Here is a 22,500-nt window from a genome sequence, read left to right as displayed (position 1 = left end):
TGTTTTATGTCGCAGAACTGTGATTGCTGGGAGATTCCACCCGCCGTGATAGAACCATTATTGTCGCCGGGAAGAATGGCTTTCGTGGCTGCGTGTAGTAGTCTCTGCTGGCGTGTAACTGGCCCTCTTGTCGTGTAATATCCTAAACTCATCATCACTCTCAGAGTTACACACCCGTCCGGGGCCATTTGGAACCCACTCAAGGACACTTTGAGACCCACTGGTGTAGCCACCATGCACAATAGCAGCACCCTGACTCTGTTTGACCAGAATGGAAGAGAGCCTTAATTAGTATCATCGGTAACACCTGTGAAGGAAGTAGGGAAGGGGAGCGGATTTACAGTATATAGAGAGCGGACAGCCCCGACCCCATGCAACGGAGTGGCGTTTGAAGCACCCGAAAGAACACTCTATAGATAATTCAGCATTGTCTTGATTTGCGGAAGTGCTAACCTCCCTGAACGCGCCTGAATCGATTCATGAACGAGCGCTCTGTTTTAATTAACCCCAGCTGCGCACTCTTTTGCTGGTGCGTGTGCTTCGCCCCGTACTGGCCCCGTTTCAGCCACAGTGACTCTGTTGCTTTAGTTCTGCAGGCGCACAATGAAACACCAGCCCATATGGGGGGAGGTGGAGGGGGGCTTGCAGTGTTGCCAAGTGTGCTTATTATAAGCGATTTGGGCTCGTACTTCCGTACTATAGTCGTTTGTAAATAATGGTGGGTGCAGGTTTTTGTGTATGTGTGTGTGTGTGTGTGTGTGTGGGGGGGGGTTATTTGCTTATTTGGGTTTGCGTACTAATGTTGTTTAATCTAATGGTGTTTAAACATTTTCAAGGGCCAAGGCCCATGAAAGAGAGGTGCCCCTCACTTCTTTTTCTTTTTTTGGAAAATAGCTGCTCTCCAAGCTCACAAGATGCTGCAACACAACCCATTGTGAGCTTGTAGATCAGCAATTTTCAAATAGTCTATCTGTATTATGGGTCCAAGTGCTCAATTAAGCTGGTCGCTTCTTTTTGGACTTGTTTTCTTGTATAGTCCTGGCCGCTTTGATCTCTTGAAGGATCTGGCAACACTGTTTTGTTTTTTGTTTTGTTTTTTGTTTGGCACACGTACGGACCATGCCCGTTGGCCCGGATAAGATATAGGCAAACCGCCCCCCTGTGTGTGACTGTGTGGCGATGGCACCCACCAGACCAGGCCGTATCGCAGAGTCAACAGGCGGTTATCAACAGCCGCCATGTGGCACATTGTGAAAGAGAGATTGTAATAAAACAAGGAAGAGGTGCGATGGAGGAAGGTGGCAGGGTGGAGAGAGAGAGAGAGAGAGAGAGGGTGGGGAGCAGGCAAGAGAAACAAAGTGTTATCTGTGACATTGGGAACACATACATGTAGGACAAGCTGTAATCACGGAGTGAGCATTCCATGCTGGCAAAGGCGAGCATGCACATACACTAAGATATGTGAATACTAACGCACGCACGCACGCACGCACGCACGCACGCACGCACGCACCGCTGTGCTCCTGGGGTGCCTCTGTCCAAGAGAACAGTGTGAGATAAAAGGGTTTCTGGAACATGTACCCTCACCACCATGATAACTATCCTGTCTACAGTGTGTGTGTGTGTGTGTGTGTGTGTGCGTGCGTGCGTGCGTGCGTGCGTGCGTGCGTGCGTGCGTGCCTGCCTGCCTGCCTGCCTGTCTGCCTGCCTGCCTGCACGTCTGCGTGCCTGCGTGCGTGCCTGCCTGCCTGCCTGCCTGCCAGCCTGCCTGCCTGCCTGCCTGCATGTCTGCGTGCCTGCCTGCCTGCCTGCACGTCTGCGTGCCTGTGTGCAAGTTAGCAAGTGCCAGGCACGTTAGCTTGCGTTTCAGTTGACCTGTGCATGCGTTCTTCTGTCACATCTTCTGACACCCTCACGCATTAGTAGCCACCCTTGCACTGTTAACGATGCATTATGCATTGTGTGCATTATGAAGCCACATCTTAACGTGAACTTGACACCGTAGAACATAGGCTACACAACGTGTGTGTCTGTTGCTCCTGGCGAGTTGACTTCGGAGAGAATGAGAGCAGAGAATGCTATAGGGAGCATCCGTGTTGTAGGGAAAGCTTCCTCAGAAAATAGCAGCTAAATCTTTCCCCACAATAACAGAAAAGGCACTATAGGGCCCTGGTGGCCCATATTAACCCTATATGGATTAATAGAGGGTTTATATGGTTCATCAGGGCTCTATACTAGAAGGGTGGGGGGTAGCTTGTACGAAAAATGTGTTTTAGTCACACTAGCTGCTGGGTTTCAGCAGGGAGGAGCAGAGAGCGAGCCATAGGCTTAGAATGCAATCAAACTGTCATGAACGCTGCAAGACTACTTTTCATTTATTTGGAGGACACCACATAGTGAGTCGCCGTGTGAATGTGTGACGATGGGCTCCTTTAGACTCTGGAGGACTTTAGAACTCAACTACGGATGGTGGAGTCCGTGGTTTAAAAGCCAGTTTATGCTGCAGTAGCTACCTCCGTTTCCCTCATTCTGAATTGAATTACCGTCTTGAAGCGACTACAACAATATGCTCAGAAAACTTCAAGAAGGCCGTTCTCAGGGCTCTGCCACGGCTCAGAGATAAAGATACATTTGCGTGTACACTGCACATGCACACACACACACACACACACACACACACACACACACACACACACACACACACACACACACACACACACACACACACACACGCCTATTTTCTATTCGCATCCCATCCTAGCTCTTAAACCTGGCCAGAGTCAGGGAGGTTTACTATATGCTATTTTCTGTTAAACGTCTGCTCCGGCCTATTTATTTTATAAACTCTGGATATAACAGAATAACTGGGTGGAAACATATAGTCTTACGCCTGCGCTGCCAGCCGGCATATACTGTACGCCTGGCTCAAACCCTACCTATGAAAATACACGGGGCCATTAAGAAAAGAAGGGGCCGAGTGACATGACTCGGGCGTAATTCATCATTTTCACCAGTCACACAAAGAAACGTACATGCATGTTTGTTTTTTTATAATGAGCCCAAGTCAAACAGAGGAGTCACCGTATCGCACATGGTTGCACTTATACGCCAGGGTTTCAGCTATAAATCGCCGGCTAACATTTTCCATAATTCTGTATATTGCTTTTTTCTAATTGTCAGGGTTCCACTTGTCCCCACCGGCCTGATCTATTGGTTAGATAAGACCTGCGTACAATTAAGGACTTTCAGCTGTTTAGGCATTACAAAATAGCAGATGTATAGCCTACAAGCTCACAACTTGCTGCAATGCAGCATGCTGTGTGCTTGAAGATTCGCTACCAATAACACCTGGTTGACCCTTGTCTATGTTAGGCTCGACACTGAAAAGAAAATAGTCAATCTACAGTATAAGCTCAACACGCATCTAGTTATGACACATTTTGAGCTGGTAGATCTGCTATTTTCCCTGAAAGTTCGCCCCATAATAGTGACTCTAGGGTTCAAGTGGTTGCAATTTTTGAATAATGGTAGCTGGCATGGCTGGAAACTACAGGAAATGATGAGGTTTGATAGTGAAAAGCACAGCATTTTTGGAGGTACTCTAAGAGCTTTATTCTTTGCATACCGAACAACCAAAATAGCACATGAAAATAAAGTTTTGGTTCGTTTTCGTTTATTTAACCGAGGCTTTCACAGCCGAGCGAGTTGGCACAGCTAATGTGTGAAAACTAGGGATGCTGTCCAAGTTAACAATTCTAAAGGCTAAACAGCTCCACTGTTCAACTGCAAGTATGTATTCACCCAAATGCACTCTGGAAGGAAAATAACATTAAATCCATTGAAAGCAGGATTCCATGCAACAGACTTGGAATTGGGCAATTGCAGAAAAAACAAGAACAACAACACCAGGGTAATCTGGATAGAAGATCCCTCCTCGTGTCCCGCAGGGCGCCGCGGGCCGACCGGCACTGTGAAAGTCTGAGTCTGGTTACCGCCTCGTAATTGGGGATTAACACCTGGGTCAGTGTTATGATTGGACGGCGGGTTACCGGGCGGAGATGAGAGAAACATAACCCCTGGTAGCATGTGAAACTCATCCGGGCCTCCCGCTGAGGTGCTTAAGATGAGTGATAAAGCAATGCACATCCACAGCCAACGCACAGACATGAGCTCAGATGGGAAATCTCTCTCTCTCTCTCGCACGCACGCACGCACGCGCACATGCACATGCACACGCACACGCACACATGCACACACACACAGACATGCACACACACCCAGATGCAAACAAACACCATGAGTAAGTAAGGGAATAACAGACACTATTGTGCTTGTCTTTGGAATCGGACGGAGAGCACTGTGAGGCGAATGCGGAGCGTAAAATCGATCAGAATCCGCAAAAGTGGACCACTTTCCACGCACCCGATCGCCCCGCCACTTCAGTCGATACCAATGACGCCTCCTCGCAGGGTCATTTGGACACTCCGGGGCAGGGATAACAATAACGCAAGTGAAGCGCATCATTGAAAACAGCTTGACCGTGCACCATTCATTTGCACATAAGAAAAGGTCTTGTCTGTGTGAGCGCGCGTGCACACACACACACAAACACACACACACACACACACACACACAAACACGCATATTTCATGCTTAAGTGTTGCTATTGAAGCCACTCTAGTCGCACTTGCCATTTTGTCCTCACCCTTTCAGCCTTCTAAACTAGTGTGTGTGTGTGTGTGTGTGTGCGTGTGCGTGTGCGCGTGCGCATGTGCGCGTGCGTGCGTGTCGGAGGGCTACTGAGACAGAATCCACAATCAAGCCTCCTTGTCAGTCATCACCCTGTTCTGTTCCTATGCCCTCAGATTAGTAATTCAAAACAGCCTCTTGAAGCCTCCTCGACAAGACATCCCTAAACAACCTTGAAAACAAAGTGTACGCCTTATAATGTCTGAACTTAATGGGACGGAGCCGTTAATGCATGTCGGCCATTTATTCGTCGCACGTTAAAACCGACCGTGCTGAGAGTGCTAACTGGCCCGCCAGAGCCAAATATCTGCCCGGCGGACAGACAGCAATGTCCCTCCAATGGACACTGATGAACGGGAGATGTGTAATGGATGCCGGAGAGGCCGATGAGTGCTTTGACTCTCACGCGCTTTAATGGATTGGAGAGCGCCATAAAGCTTGATTTATACGTCGTATGGCCATGTGGCACGGTGCAAATAGACGATATACAAGCTCACACCAGCGGCTTTGAATGCTGTCATGCATTGAATGGGACATTATCACGTCTAATCAGACAGCAAGGTGAGATACTGACCTACCAGTAGGATTTTGTCGTTATTCTGTGGGTTGATGATGGCTTGAATTGATTTGTTGATTAAATATTATATAGTTTATCTCATTTAACTAAAGGTATGCCTGGCTATGCCATGAATTCATAAAAAGTACAACATTTGGAGTGGAGTGCAGTGGAAGCATACAATCATTACGTAAAGTACCAGTAGGCCTACCTCAAGTACTCGAGTAAATACACTTACACTCACGGCTGGCGGGGGGGTGGCAGGAAGGGGGAGGTGTGTTGGAAGACCATCGCAATTAACTTACAAAGGAAGTGAAGAGCCTGCCTGTGGCGTGTTTTGCTCCACACTTTGTCCCTGGTTCATTTCCAGGCGAGCGCCGGGATGCCATTGATTAACATAACTGAACAGCCACTCACCCCGTGGTTTGATCTGACCCAATAGAGGGACTCGAACCCGCGACCCTAATCATCAGAAGTGCACCCCCTTGGATATTTAATTGCTAACATCTTTCAGATTTGTAATATACATTTTGATTGCTTCTCAGATGTACTGTTGACTCGTGATGGCTGTAATTATGTTGGTCATTGTTCCACAAAAACAATAGCACTATCTCCAAAGTGGCATATTTTTTGTTTGTGTACTATCTGTGAACGTGATTGCAATGTGCAGACATGTTTACGCAAACTGTGTGCCCTACTCCAAAAGTTTGGGGAGCGATGTATCCCTGAGCATGCTGCAAAATTGGTAGATTATTCACCAAGTATCGGGTTGGGTTAGATACAAGTTCTCTTCAGAATTCTCATCTCACATCTTTCCACAAAATATTACAAAATGCTCAATAGTGGGCTCGATAAAAGCCCGGATCAATAAGCAAGATCGATGAGGTGCTCATTATCAATAAAAGTTAATGAGCTCCATCCCTAGTTAAGAGTGGTTAACCAAGTGTTTAAATAAACGGTTCCTCTTTTTTCTGGGGACCCCCCTGGAACACCCTCAACGTACCCCCGTGAGTACCTCGGACCACACTTTGAGAAGCACCAGGTTTTAAGGGATAGTTCACCCCCAAAATTGCTTTTCTTCTATTGATTACAAAATTGCTTTTCTTCCATCGATTACACTCCCCCGGGGGAGGGGGGGGGGGAAGGAATGGATTTTCTTCTCTTTTTTTTCCTAAGCCAATAATTTGATGCCCAGCAGTGGTTTCCTATGGAGACACAAAGGAGACTCTTTGTCTCTTCATAACAACCACTACTACTGGTCCCTTTAAAGTCTCTCCCTCCAAAACTCAAAGGATCATTGAAAAAATAAAAATAAAAGAAGACCTGCCACTCACTCACAACAAGGCCGATGTCTGCAGGCTTACATCACCCTGTTGCATCTCCCCGTATTGCGTAACTCTCAGTGTTTGCAGAAGCTTCTCTCTATCTTTGCTTTCTTTTCTGTAGCTCTCTCTCCTGTTACTCCCCCTCCTCCACCCGCCCACCCCAACCTCAAAGCCCCCCCCCCCACACACACACACCCACACACCCCTGTCGCCCAATGTTCCGAGCTTACATGCGCATTACATCACTCGTCTACTCTGCAACGAGGTCATGGCGGTCTATAACTTGTGACGTCTCTCGGAGAGAGAGGCCCGCGGGTCCCAAGGAGAATGTTTCACGATGTGAGTCGAACGGGACAGCTTCCCACAGTAGGGGCCTAACCAAAAAAGAACAAAAAAAGAAACAGTGTTGTTGGATATCAAAAGCAGCCCGGGTTTCGTCATGAGGCGTGCGGCTGTTGCAAGGACGTTTAAGATCGGAATCGGCACGCAAATGCATGTAACAATGCCGTGGCCTGACCTCGATGTTGTACAGAGTTTAGAACATGCTGCATCGAACAATTCACAAGGTAGAATTACCTCACTCACGTAGGCACACAAGCACACCAGGCTACGTTCTTTGCGTAACACCGCTGCGTAAGTGGGGACTGCCCATAATTCCGACATCGCATTACTCCGACTACGTGGCTTTGCGTGCCGTTAGGGTTGGGGATAGGGTTAGTAAACTGTGCGTGCGTGAGTGCGTGCGACGTGCGTGCGTGCGTGCGTGCGTGCGTGCGTGCGTGCGTGCGTGCGTGCGCATGTAGCGGGATGGGGTTGAACTTGTGGCTCAGACGAGTTATCTCGCCATTCGGTTTTTGTCTGGTCGCTTCCTGAACAGATGTGAACGTGGAACCAAGGGACTCAAGCATCAAGGGACAATGTGTGTTAGTGTTTGGCTGTGTGTGTGTGTGTGTGTGTGTGTGTGTGTGTGTGTGTGTGTGTGTGTGTGTGTGTGTGTGTGTGTGTGTGTGTGTGTGTGTGTGTGTGTGTGTGTGTGTGTGTGTGTGTGTGTGTGTGTGGTGCGCGCACACATGCCAGTCGGTGGGCATGCAGAATGGCACAGATGGTGGTGAAATGAGCACTCACAGTCACTGAAGATTTACTCTCTCTCTCTCTCCCTCTCTCTCCCTCTCTCTCTCTCTCGCTCTCTCTCATCTCTCATTTGACAGCCTGAACATATGCGTCAGTGACACACAGACATATGATGTGGCAAAGCTGCATCTTTTCACCGTAATGTCTGTCTCCTTAATTCAGTTCCCCGGGAGCTGGCTTATAGCTAATCAACACATGAATTGACTTTTGCCGTTTGTTGTCAACGGTCGCAGTCGACGGGTGCTTGTCACGTCAACATCACAAGGGTCTAAATAGGCTAGTCAATCTAAGGGTTGATCCAAAAGAAAAAGCAAAAGCAATAGTAATCGTTAAAGGTTTTAAACGATTATTATTGCAATTTATGTTGGGTCACGCCCATTTTTAACAGATTTTTGTTTACTTTTATTATTGATATGAATATTGTTGTGAAAATTGAGATGAATTTTAATTTTTTTTATTCATTTTTTTCCCTCGTAGATCGCACTGGGAAGCGTTCCACCATGCCCGACTCACCTGCGGACGTCAAGGCACAGTCCAGGTTGACTCCCCCCACCATGCCACCCCCACCCAGCACGCAGGGAGCGCCACGCAACACCTCCTACACCCCCACCACATGTGAGTAGGACCCCCGCCCACCAACGCCTGATGCACCCTCCGTGCTAAAATCCACCTACACCTCCTACACCCCCACCACATGTGAGTAGGACCCCCGCCCACCAACGCCTGATGCACCCTCCGTGCTAAAATCCACCTACACCTCCTACACCCCCACCACATGTGAGTAGGACCCCCGCCCACCCACGCCTGATGCACCCTCCATGCATCCTAAAATCCACGAACATGCACTGCTCCCGAGCTTGCGGTTAGGGTTAGGTACTGTGTTTGACGTACTGTAGGTTGTCGGTCTAATGACAGTCGGACCAATAGTATGTCTAAACTATGGCGACATTTGGCAGGTTTGAAAAGGTTTCCTCTCACACCTGGCTGGCAATTAGACGGTGGCCATTCAGTAGAGACAAAGAGTGGGGAAAAGCCTGTCCATCTGTACATGCGTATGTCCATACATGTGTATGTCGGCATACATATGTATGCACGTACATATGTATGTACGTACACATACATCTCAGCCTGTGAATGCGACGACAACACATGCTGGAAATTTCCATGCTGTTTGGCAAAAATGTCCTCGTAAGGTCAAAGGTCACTGTAACCTCATAAAGCATGGTCAGGTTATTCAATTCCTTCAAAGTCAAATCAATGATTGGCCGCATTTGTACACAATGAGCATGTGACAGTGTAGATCGGGGTCCCAGAAGGAATGAGAATCACTGCCCTAGCATTCACTCAGTTTCATACTTAACCGCTTAAACCCCAGCATCTGTATTCAGAGAAAACGTTTTTGCAGAAAATAGAAAGGCCACTAGCATATAGAGCCCTGGGGGACTCCACTCAACAACGTATGGGGTTTAAAGTGGTAAACCTCCTCCCATGTGAAACGGCACGAGAATTGAAGGATGTAAGCTTCACGTGGTTCAATTCGTTCCGACGGTTTGACACAGACTTCGGCTCTGGTGAATGAAGTCGAGATCAAACATGAAGTCGAGATCAAACCGTCTTTGCTCCCCCCGTCCCGTCCTCTACCTCAGTCTCACCCCTCTCGTTTACCTTCCGTCTCCCTGCCTCTCGCTCTCTCTCTCTCTTTCGCTCTCTCGCTCTCACTCTCTTTCTCCCCCCACCTTTAGAAACAAGGACGATGACTCCCTGGCAATTAACGTCGGAACTCAGTAGCTCCTGAGTGACGATGGAGGAAGCCCCCCCACCCCCCCCCCCCCTCTCTCTCTCTCTTTTTCTCTCTCTCTCTTGCTCTCTCATTACGCACAGCAAAGGTTTTAACAAAGCGCAGCGCTTTGATTTCAACTGCCTCCCCTCCTTTGCGATGTAATTGTCAGCAGATGTAGCTCAAGTAGATGTATCTTTCCTCCCTCTCTCTCTCCTCTCTCTCTCTCTCTCTCTCTCTCTCTCTCTCTCTCTCTCTCTCTCTCGCTGTCTCTCTCTCTGCCTCTCGTTACGCCGGTGGGTTTGGACGCGGGCCAGCGAGGGAGTGAGCGGTTCGTGAATCAGAACCTAATCTTGTTAGTGAGAGAGAAGAGAGAGGAAGAAGAAAAAAACAAGAAAAGAAAGGGGCTTCATGCCGCTGTGCACATAGTTCGAGTACCCCCCCCACCCCCCCTGCCCCGCCAATATACACGGTCACAGCGGGGGGTCGCCCCGTCCCTTCTTGTTTAGACTGCAGGGAAGGAGTTAGAGGGTAGAGGGTCCCCCCCAAAACATGTTTTTCTTTTTTTATGCAGGGGATGAAAGCGGGTTCACAACCCTGATTGGAAACAAATGCCCGGCATTGCAAACCTAACCACTCATTTTTCGGAAGGCAAATCAGTCCGAACGAGCGGAGCGATCTCTCCAAGAATCTGTACAGACATTATAGCTTGCTGCTGCTGAAGGGCTTCTCGCTTTTTGAAGCCAAATCATGTATGTATGTACAGTACGTACAAGAACGTGCAGCTGCCAGTGGCAATAATGCCAGAGAGAAGAACATTGATGTTTACGTATGTGCTGCACACAGCGGTGATGTCAGGTGTTTGGAAAGTTCGATCGGGCTGGAAATGTCAACTGTTTGAATTGAAATTCCGCCCGAATATCAGGTACAGATTTCGGGGTTTTAAACATTGATTCCGACAGCAATCCCACTGGGACTTTTTACACAAAAAGCATTGTTGCTTCCAGGGTTTGATTTCCCCATGAACTTTCAGTTTTATGTCTGGTGGGGATATGCTTTATCCCTAATTCTGTCAGACTGAATTATTGTCATATCACGGTTTTACAAGAAAAGGCGTGGGTGCAATTTGTTTTTGTGAGGGAGATCAGGGAAGGTTTTTTCCCCCCACAAATCGTACAAAAAAAAGGGCTTTCCCACGTTAGATGTGGCAAACCTTTGCTACAAAACTGCGCAACTAAACATGTTTTCTTAGTTTTTTTGTTTTACTGCGTGTAAAACAAATATTTTCCTTTTGGAAAATATGTTTCTAATAGGTTTGGTAATAATTATCACAATATAAAAAGTTGTCAATCATCTTTAGAAACAAATTAATATAGCAAAGATAGAAGATCTATCAGCTCTTGTAGATCGTCTATTTTTGATAATTGTCATAAAAGCAGTCTCTGTCGAGTGGAAACCTCATGTCAAAAATATCAAAAATATCAAGATCTGCATGTGAATGTGATATTGTGGATGCTTTTGTGTGGCGATGTAGTATATTGATCAAATAGGGCGTTACTTTAAAACACAAAAAGTACAAATATGGAGATAAGAGGTTTCTGCCTGACAGAAACAACATACATTATAGTTTAGGAGATTATGGTTTTTTTGGGTTTTTTTGGGGGGTTTTTCTACAAATTGAACCCTGCATTGTTCCTACATGACGTACATATACCTTAAACAGACTCACCTCTCTCTGTCTCTGTCTCTCTCTCTCTCTCTCTCTGTGTCTCTCTTTCTCTCTCTCTCTCTCTCTCTCTCTCTCTCTCTCTCTCATTTCGTCTAGTAACCAACGGCAGCAGCCACTCCCCCACGGCGCTCAACGGCGCCCCGTCTCCGCCCAACGGCTACAGCAACGGCCCTAGCTCCTCGTCCTCGTCCTCGCTGGCCAATCAGCAGCTGCCGCCCGCCTGTGGCGCCCGGCAACTCAGCAAGCTCAAGCGCTTCCTCACCACGCTGCAGCAGTTCGGCAACGACATCTCACCCGAGATCGGCGAGCGCGTCCGCACCCTGGTGCTGGGGCTGGTGGTAAGTTACTGCACTGCTTTTGGTGGGGTCCCATACAGTATTTGAAAATAGCATATCTATAAGCTATATATTCATGATACGAAGCATTGCGAGCTTGTAGATATTTTCAGAAAATCTTGAAAAAATGATGTGCAAAAATATGGAATTTGCTACCTTTTTGTAGCAGGAAAATGTTTTTTTCCTTGATAGTCATGTGGTGTCATAACATTTAGTTATGACACCACATCAAAATAAAATCCCCTTCCCCTGTGCCAATGTTGGCACCCGTGTGTACCCCTACCCCTGCACTACAAAGTATAGTCAAATAGACAGTACATAGACAGTCTATGGAAAAGAAAAACACACTCATTGACTCTATGATCTTCAGTTTAGTAAATGGCATTGGCGCCCAGTCAGTGGGTTCCCACACTTTTCCATGCCATGGACCCCAAGTGTTGCAAAATGGCTTTATAAAGCATAACTAATATAGCAAAACTATACCTACTGCAACGGCTATTATGGAAACATTTGAAACACACCTCTGCTAGTCCTTTAGAGTCTAAACGGAGAGAAATGATGAAACATTGTACGTCTAAAGTTTAGACGTCTAATGTACAATGTTTCATCATTTCTCTAGATTCATGCACTGCTATGGGAACGACACGACACCTAGCGAATGCATCACAATATAGTGTCAGTATATCAAGTTGTTCATGTAAAGAACTCAATTTGAACAAACCGTTGCGGTGGAGAAACCGTGCAGAAAAACAAAGAAATAATATCAAACAAAAATGAAACGCGACGGTCGCACCTCAAGAGATGTTACCGGCTCATCGCGTGACATCGACACAAGGAGCCATTTTCCAAGCCCCCCGGGCCTTGTTTATTTACAGCTGACGATACACTCGATTCCCACGAAACGAGACAAGCCTCGAATCAAAGCTCGCGTACCTAAAAAAACAACTGATTTGCTTGCCTTCGCAGGAGCTCAGATGTGTTGTGTCTGGATGCCTTCGCAGTAGCTCAGATGTGTCTGGATGCCTTCGCAGTAGCTCAGATGTGTTGTGTCTTGATGCTTGAGGCCTTGACTTGATCGCGGGCAGCATCCCACGTTAAAGTACTGGATAGTGAGCTTGTGGATCTGCTATTTTCGGTGCTTGACACAATTGTGTACAAATCCGTCGTTAGCTCACGTGGCGAGCTTCATCACTGGGAGAATGGTGTGCAACACATGTTAGACTTATCGCTATATAGCGTAACGATCCGAGGAATACGGGAAGGAAGACCGATTTAAGGCGGGAAGGAACGGAGGGGATGGGGGGGAGATTATTATTATGTTTTAATTAGCTACACAGAGCATAGCCTCCTTTTAGCCACACAGAGCATAGCCTCCTTTTAGCTTCACACTGTTTGTTGTTCTAAACCGTCTCGCCCGCACCCGTCCTTTTGGCTCGCGTCTCTCTCTCTCTCTCTCTCTCTCTCTTTTCCCCTCCATCCATTTGGAAAGAGTGACACTGTTAATTAGCTAGTTGTGCGCCGGCGAGAGAGGGAGAGTTGCAGACTCGAGAGTATTCGCTAGCTGTCAAGAAACAGCCCCGACGCAATCTGGGCGAACAGATGTAAGCCTGAACGCAACAAAATTCAGGTCTGGGAAATAACAGAGAGAGCGGGAAGGAGGGGGAGGGGGTGGTTGGAGAGAAATATGCTCAATTTTTTTGTTGTCTTTTCCTGGGTTTGTTTGTGCTGCTTATATGCTTCTGTGCTCATTCCCTTCTCGTGTGCGCAGTCTGTCTGTCTGTCTGTCTGTCTGTCTGCCTGTCTGCCTGCCTGCCTGCCTGCCTGCCTGCCTTCCTGTCTGTCTGTCTGTCTGTCTGTCTGTCTTGTCTGTCTGTCTGTCTGTCTGACATACAGTATGTAATGTTGAAAATATCGTCATAAGAAGAAGCAGAGAGAGAGAAAGAGGTGGCAATGACTCAATGAGGCTTGCTCTTTAAAAAACAGACCTGCCCAAAGCAGACCTACACAAACACACACACACACACACACACACACACACACACACACACACACACACACACACACACACACACACACACACACACGTTCGAGTGCAATATCTGGACAATGCCCTGTCCCTTTGCTATCATAATGTATTGATTAGACAGACAGACAGACAGACAGACAGACAGACAGACAGACAGACAGACAGACAGACCTACAAGCTCACGCCGCCGCCACGATGTGCCGGCATCGTGAGCATGAACCGGGAAACTGACAGAGAGAGAGAGAGAGAGAGAGAGAGAGAGAGAGAGAGAGAGAGAGAGAGAGAGAGAGAGAGAGCTGCAGACAGACGGGCGTGGATCGTTGTGGAGCTGGCGTGATAGTCTCCAATGTACTGTTTTTACACCGATAAGAATAGCCTGCGTGTGCGCGTAAAGTCTGTGTGGACAGAGGCTGTGTGTGTGTGTGTGTGTGTGTGTGCGTGTGTGTGTGTGTGTGTGTGTGTGTGTGTCTGTGTGTGTGTATGTGTATGTGTGAGTGCTTGAGTGTGTGTCTCTGTGTGTGTACATCCAAATGCGATAGCCAGGTGTTGGATATGTCAAAGACAATTACATGCAGGAAAAAAAAGCACACCTCCACACTCTAATCCCCCTGTGGAGGAATTAGGATCAGCCCAAGCAGGTTCTCGACAGGGATATAGCCCACCATATATATTTAAAAGCTGAAGGATTTACATACATACAGTTCATATGAGATACATGTGTATGTACTGTACACTGTTATCCAAACAACTCTGACAGAGAGCCGAAGCCCCTGGGGTAATATTTAAAAACTGCACATCGACGTGCGGTATGCAAAATGACACGAGATGTTTGTCGAAGATCAAACGTCTTTCAGGAACATTCGTTCTCATGAAAACTTTTTTTTATTTAACCCATTTTGGGCGAGAACCCCTTTTGGTGGTTACATACATTATGTTATAATTTAGCTATTGAAAAGATCTACAAGATCTACAAGATCTACAAGCTCATAGCGCGCCACCGAGTGGCGCACTATGAACTTGTAGGTCTGCTATTTTTGAAAATTCGTTAAAATGTGCCTCAAATCTTTCAAAAAATTGTCATGATTTAGAAAACTTTTTTTTTTAAATTTCGACGTCAGCCCTGAATGGGTTAATCCTCTTACCTTAAAGAGGTCCACATCCATGTGAAGATGAATTTAAAAGAAACTGAAGTAAATGGGAAAGCGGAAAAACAAGGGTAAAAGTAAATAGCTTGTTGTTTTTCTTTTTGCTTTCTTTATTTCACACCTTTATTCGCTTGTCTTTTCATTCCTACTCAAGTGAGATGTGTAAGATAGTACGGATGAAGTGGATAAACGTAAAATATGGATAAAATAATATAATAAAGATGTCAACATCATGTAGGCTATGCGTATGCGTCGAGTGTCGTTTAAGTCTCAATATTTACCTATACTGCTTCTCGAGCCACGATCGCGTTGGAGAAGGCGAGAGAAGTGGTGTCCCATGCCACATGGTGTCCCATGCCACATGCATCTTGTAATCCTCAGTGTTCATTTAACTCATGAAATTGCAAGAAAACGTGGATCGAAACATTTGGTCTTTTTTTCTGTGAATAGTTGCAGTAAAATACTCAGTGTCCATTTGAGTGGACAAAATAGAAGGGTGGACAAATGGAACCAAATGGACTCTTCGGGTCCATTTGGTTCCATTTGCCCACCCTCAGAGTTCCATATAAACTCAAGCTTTCATATGTGTGTATTTGTCTGGGTAATTGAATGAGATGTCTGTCTTTGTTGTCTACGGTGGTATTTCTCTTGTGTTCCCTCCGCCATATGTTTCCTATTACCACAGCCCAAAACCCAGGATATAACTTTGCTTCCAATAAGTAATATTATCGCCTAATGCTTACCATATGGACTGATGTGTTTTCCCCTCTACTCTCCCCCCCCTCCCTCGCCTCTCTCTCTCCGCAACAGAATTCCACGCTAACCATCGAAGATTTCACTCCAAGCTCCAAGAAGCCACCAACTTCCCCTGCGACCCTTCGTCATTCCCTTCCTCAAGGTACGCATAAATAGGACGTTGTTGTACTGTATAGCCCCAGAAAACCAGCCAGCCAGGCCTGCCTGCCCGACCCGCTTGCCTGCCAGTCCGACCGCCCGCTCCGACAAAATCTGGAACGCATTTGAGCTACAGCCCAGACCCAGATGTGAATACTTCTGCCCTGTGTTTTTCTACCCCCCCGTCCCCCCCTCCATTTCTCGAGTGCATGTCTCTCATGTCTCTCCCCCCCCCCCCCCCCCCCCCCTCTCTCTCGTTCTTGTCTCTATCTTCTCCTCGTTTATATATCGTGAAAATACCTTTCCCTCGCTCGCTCTTTCAGATCTTTTATTGCTGTAAAAATAAGGCCTCTTTGACCCACCGTTCCGTTGTCTCAAATCAAAATGTGTCTCTCAGTCTCTCTCTCGTGCTCTCTCTACCTCCCCCTCTCTCTTTTTCAAGTGGGTTGAAGAAGCCATCTCAGTACGAACAAACATCTTCATCACTCTCCTCTCCTATTGAAGACCTCAAGGTCTCACATAACAGCTAACTACACGTCCATGTTTTTGCTCTGGAAATGTGTTGGTGGAACTCGCGTATCCACCACTGGCGAACCAAGCATGGCCCGTCTGGTTTTGGCCCGAGGACAATGTCCTCATTCATGTACTCTGCTTCCAGCCTCTCTCTCTCTCTCTCCCTCTCCCTGTCTCTCTCTCTCTCTCTCTCTCTCTCTCTCTCTCGCTCTCTCTCTCTGTCTCTCTCTCTCTGTCTGTCTCTCTGTCTCTCTCAGGCTCCATTTGATTTCCCCCAACTCAAGCCACATTTTCAGCGGGCACTTCCCTTTCTCAACCATTAGCGCAGTAATACAGAGTGTAAGGAGCCCTCTCTCTGCCCCCATCGGGCCACTGCCCCCGCTGTGGCCCATTTGTCACAGTGTGGCTTGCTTCAGTCCAGGCATCTCCCCGCCCGGGGAGAGCCTTTCCCCAGTCTGGGAGACAAGAACCTGAGAGAAAGGTCCATTTGTATCTTGCTTTCACGTTCCGTCTTTTGCTGTGGGGTAAGAGATCAGGGGTGGGTCTCTGATGATGCCCTGTTAATGCTTGCTTCAATACTGAATTGATCTACCTTCAATACTGAGATCTAGCTTCAACACTGAAGTGATTGATTGATTGATTGATTGATTGATTGATTGATTGATTGATTGACAGTTTCCGGAACAAAAGCACAGGAAAGTACAGTTCAGTACAAGGTCTGCTAAGATGATTTAAAACCCAAGAAAGCACTAAGCTTGTTTCCTTCATATTCAATTCATCTGAACATTTCATGATATACAGCTAAAACATCATAAAAACGGTTAGAAATCAAAATAAATAATAGGTAGAGTAAAGTGCGGGGGACTTTTTACTGGGGACAGTTTCGAAATTGCAGCCACTCGTAAGTGCTCTAATTTCAATACTGAAGATCTAGCCTTCACTACAGATCTGGTCAGCTTCCTGTGGCTTCTTGCCTCTTTGTCCTTGCCTTTTTCTATCCGCCCTTCCATCCTAAGACTTCCATCTGCCTTCCTTAGTGTGTGAGGGACAGCTTTATGGCATATGTTTTTATGGGGACAAGACAGTCACTTAGCTTGTCACCACCGTGGTCTGGTTTGCGTGCATGTGTGTGTGCTGTGCGCGTGCATGTGTGTGTGTGTGGACTGACATTCACAAGGCTACAGTGTCACTCCCACTGAGGTCCCGCACGCCTGCACTGCATTGCACAAATTGGCCCCACTAGCATGGCTTTACTGGCTGTTAACGGAACGCAGAGGCGCAAACTGGGACTGCGTGTTCTCTCTCACTCTGTCCGTCTCCCAACCACCTCCCCCCGTTGCACTCGTCCCATTCGCTCATTTTAAGCCTGATTTATACTGCGTCATACTACGGCATCATGCTTCAAAAATAGCCCACCTACAAGCTCACGGCGACGCAATATTTGAGCTTGTAGGTCGACTCTTTTGGGTGAGTGACTACGGCTCAGGAAGGAGCACTAAATTAGGCATGAATTAGGCTTTAGCTGCGCATTTGCTTCCTCTCATATGCCTTCATCATATCTCTCTATGTTGCTCTGTTTGCTTCCTCCTCTCCTCTCCTCTCCTCTCCTCTCCTCTCCTCTCCTCTCCTCACCAGATGGTTAGTGTATCACTGGGACGACTGGAGAATCAAAGATGCAAGTCGTTTCCCCCCCCTCCTTTCTTTTTTTTCTCTTTCCATCGTTCCCTCTATCTTTCTCTCTCCCTCTCTCTCTCCCTAGTCTAATTTTAGTGTCTTGTCTCGAAGGGCCCTTTAATGCCAGCTACCATATGGCAGGATAGAGTGGTGGGGATGGGGGGGGGGGGGGTGGTGGTTGACGACTGTACATTTGTGCGCGCTCGCGCACTCACACCCGCGCGTGTTTATAGGTGTGCACACAGGCACAGCTGCCCCGCGATGACACGCGTCAGGGTCCAAGGTTTTTCATTACGCTAATGCTAGGCCGCGCTGAGCCCCTCACCCACCCCTTAATATCCTTAATATCCCGCCTCCACGAACAACCTCAGCGGTGGCTATTTACTGGAAGGGGGAGAGGCAATCATAAACCGCACGGCGGCCGGCCTGCCATGACGTAATCTATTGTCGGGACGCGTGCCACGTGAGACGGGGTAATGACACGTCTCCACAAGTTCTTAAAATAAAGACTCAGGCCTTTCTCTACCCGGCTCCATTATCTATCCAACAGGGTATTCTTTCTCCCCCTGTCCTGACAGCATGAGTGAAATGTGCCGACGATGTGTGGAATAAACACACTGTTTGCTGGCGTGAAGAGGAGACGGCAACAACGTGGATTGATGCACCGTATAACACAGTGGACTTCAACCCTTTTCAATATCAACGTCCATTATTTATTTGGCACTTGAGCCACGCACCACCATTTGATGAGATCAAGGCAGGAATAAAGATGTTTAAGTTTAAAGCTTTTTCCACAAATTGTACAAATAAAGGGCTTCCCCCAATGCTTTCCCACCTGAGATGTGGCTTTTCCCACAAATCGTACAAATAAAGGGCTTCCCAATGTGCTTTGGCAAACTTTTGCTACAAAACTGTGCAACTAAACTTTTTTTTGCATATAGAAAAACATATTATTGACTGTACTACCGGTACATGTACTGTAAACAAATGTGTTAATAAAGTATTCAGTCAGTCAATCAAAGCACGTAGCGTCGCAGAGCTCTGAGAGTCTGTGTGAAGAGTCTTAGTAGCAACCAAACAGACTCAAATAAGCCCCTGTCCTCCGTAGAGTGAAAAATGTATCGGGTGCTGTTTTTTCCCCACCTCTTGCGTCTCCCTTAACACCCCCCAACCCCCCCACCCCCATATCTAAATGCGTCCCACGTCTCGCACAATTAGGATGACCTCCAATTAATGGCAGACGAGTTCAGCGAGGTCAAAGCAATCAATTCTACCCTCTTTTTCCACGGGGTAATTACGATCATAAACTATTAACGGACCATTAACTCGAGCAGGTATGGGGGATGGCTGCCGTTTGCCTTTTCTTTTTTTTCCTTCTTCATTGCAGCCAATTACAGCAGAGGGGGTGGGCGGTGGGGGCAAGGCTAGTACTGTACGACAAAATAAAAAAGCACTGTAGTGGTGGTGGTGGTAGAAGTACTGAGATTATTTTACTTAAGTTTAAATAAAAGCAATACCAAAATATAAAGTGGAAGGAAGGCACTGGAGCAACACAGTTTTTTAATCAACAGGGTGCAAGCAATAAAATGACAACGTTTCGATGTATCGGTCACATCTTTGTCAGGTCAACGCCAAAATATAAGCATCCTCTGATACAAGTAAATTGTATAACATGTATTCAATTGTTTTACTTGAAAGTAAAAGTACACACATACAGTATTTGCATCAAAATTAAAGTACCAATTTTTTTTTTTTCAAAATTTGTCAAATCCACGTAGTGCATCCAACTTTGTCGAGCGGATAAGAACACAATTAGCCCGTGTTCAGGGCAGGGAAGCCGGTTGGGGAAGGTGATATTTGCCACTGCACAATGTGCACAGTAGGCTGGGGCGGCACCTGTCAGCTATGGGAGTGTTGTGCGGGAGGAGTCAGATGAAAGCTCTATCTCCTCCCGGTGGAGCCGCCTCACTGGCAGGTGAGTCAGTAGGATACAAAAAGAAAAGGAAAAATATATAAAAGAAATGCAGAGAGGTAACAACATTAACGACCACACAAATATGTTTTCACTCCGAAAATAGACCCCGGCACTCTCTCGTTCTCAGATCCCGACCCACGCAATACTTTCATCATCTCGCCTTAAAAGCGCACGCCATCAGAAGCCTTTGAAGTCCCTACTACAAGTCCACACGGGGAAACAGACCCCCACAGTACACCTAAAAGACAGAAAATAGCAGCCCTTTCTTGACGAAAGAAAATTGCTTCTTTTGAAGGCGACAGTCTCACCGGTTCTTCAAGGTGTTCTGTTTCGTGTTTTATCTTTGGCGAGCTTTTTGGCAGGCGCTGTTGCATTCTGGGTGACGGGAAAGTGGTTCAGAGGTAATGAGATGTTTGTGGTCGGTGTGACACGCAAAACATCACTTCTATGGGGTTCTTTTTCTTTTCTTTTTTACCCCTCTCTCACTCTCTCCCTGTGTCTCTCTCTATTTTTCTACGCCCTAATCCCCCCACCGCGCTACTTACCTAAAAAAAAACATTCAGGACGTGAACCCTTTTAGATGTTTTAAGCATTGTGTTATACTTTAGCTATTGAAAAATAGCAGATCTACAAGCTCGTAGCGTGCTATTTTTGTGGCACAAATCTTTGATATATATTCTTTCAGAGTGAACTTTTTATCTCAAATCTTTGCTTCTGGGGGGTCCCTGGAACAACATATTTTCGGAAGGGGGTCCGTGGCCATATACACATAATTCTGGGGGTCCTTGACATGAAAAAGTTAGAGAACCACTGACATAGAAACATAGGTTTTTAAGTGGTGCAAGGATCAGCAATGTCCATCCGTCCGTCCATCCCTATGTATGTACAGTATGTATGTTTAGGGTACCAACAGGTGCAAAAGTGGCGCTGCTGAGCTAGAAACAGAGAGAGAGAGTGTGTTGCATTGCTAATTTCAATGTGGAGCATGCATTCATGTGAGAGATAGAGAGAGAGGGAGGGAGAGAGAGGGAGAGAGAGAGAGAGGGAGGGAGTGAGGGAGAGAGAGAGAGGGAGGGAGTGAGGGAGAGAGTGAGTGAGGGAGAGAGAGAGAGAGGGAGGGAGTGAGGGAGTGAGGGAGTGAGTGAGGGAGAGAGAATACCACACTATTACTTGTGAGAGAGAGAGTGTTGTCTGCTAATTCCCCCACACGGTAACTCTGTCATTTCGGACGCCGGGCGGCTTGCCGGAACCGGGCCGGCACCCTGGGCGGCGGGCACGTTCCTGTGGGTCTGGAAGTTCCGGGGACCCCCCGGGGACCCCCACACAGAATTGCACCACTTAGTTCACACAAGTGTGATTTTCAGAAAACTGTCAGGATTTAGAAGACGCTTTTCAGAATCTGATCTCTAAATGAGTTACATTGTTTTGAATCCCCCCACCCACCCCCTCCTCCAGGCTGCAGAGGGAGCTGCTCCACTGTTCTAACAGTTTGAATCCCCCTCCTTCTCCTCCAGGCCAACCTGCCCCTGCTGCAGAGGGAGCTGCTCCACTGCGCACGGCTGGCCAAGCAGAACCCGGCCCAGTACCTGGCCCAGCACGAGCAGCTGCTCCTGGACACCTCCACCACCTCCTCCCCGGTGGACTCCTCCGAGCTGCTGATGGACGTCAACGAGAACGGCAAGAGGAGGACGCCCGACAGGTAATAATAATAACTGTTGTCTTTATTGTCCCCCCTCAGGGATTTTTTTTCACAGTCTGTTCCGACGGAAAGAACACGTTACCCTATAGCACGGAACAATATAGCAACATAACAGAACACCAAGGCAATACATGCCCCCAGTTACACAAAACCCTCCTATCAGCGAGCTAGTTTGTTTAATCCCGCAATGGCTGAAGGTACAACACTTCTACAAAACATTTCCCTATTTCACAACACTTCTACTAAACATTTCCCTATTTCACAACACTTCTACTAAACATTTCCCCATTTCACAACACTTCTACTAAACATTTCCCCATTTCACAACACTTCTACTAAACATTTCCCCATTTCAAAGTTCTGCATCTTCGCCCAGATGGCATGAGTTCAAACTGACGTACGAGGCGAGAGACTTTGTTTGGATGCAAATCTGATCCTGTCAGTGGATCTTTATCTGGGGCTTGCGGTCATAATTTGGATCTTTAACCATATAATAGCTTGAGGTATAAAGTAGGGCTTAAGGGATAGCTTCACTCATTTTCAATCTGTCTTCATGCAATAGGCTCGATGCACAGCATCTACGTATATTGGAAAGTCATTGGGCCTCTTAAGTACTTCCTTCACTTACCAATTATACTGATTAAGGTTGTGTTCCATTCTGGTCAAACAGAGTCAGAGTTCTCAAAGTGAGGTCCAGGGACCCTCATGGTTCCTAGAGGGGGTTGCAAATGGCCCGTTACGGGGCCACACATTTGGAAAGTAGAAGTAAAAGACCCACCCATGTATACAAGTTCACAACTTCATATGCATTTTGAAAGTGATATTGTTATTGATATGTCTGGGCGGAATTCCAGAGAGCTATTGACCTGTGTATGACAGTAAGCGTATAAGCACATTGGTTCTGGGAGCCAGGAGTATTATTAATATGTCATCTGGACAGGTGTTGAACATTAGCACATGTGCTAAAACACT

The 22,500-nt window shown here is 46.9% G+C and overlaps 1 protein-coding gene across 1 annotated transcript in view; it reads left to right on the top strand.

The window, feature by feature from the left end:
• Positions 1–22,500, top strand: part of LOC306938779 (protein CBFA2T1-like) — a gene marked incomplete at its 3' end in the record, with an annotated part of 99,386 nt that overhangs the window by 59,215 nt on the left and 17,671 nt on the right. Inside the window, 6 exon segments of the mRNA XM_079523089.1 lie at positions 8,239–8,376; positions 11,364–11,605; positions 15,584–15,602; positions 15,605–15,640; positions 15,643–15,671; positions 21,344–21,528. Coding sequence (XP_079379215.1) covers positions 8,239–8,376; positions 11,364–11,605; positions 15,584–15,602; positions 15,605–15,640; positions 15,643–15,671; positions 21,344–21,528 — 649 coding nt within the window.

This window comes from Electrona antarctica (genome assembly GCF_951216825.1).
Source record: "Electrona antarctica genome assembly, chromosome: 15".
NCBI lineage: Eukaryota > Metazoa > Chordata > Actinopteri > Myctophiformes > Myctophidae > Electrona > Electrona antarctica.
The sequence above is the reverse complement of the archived record's forward strand: the minus strand, read 5'-3'. Positions and strand labels throughout refer to the sequence as shown.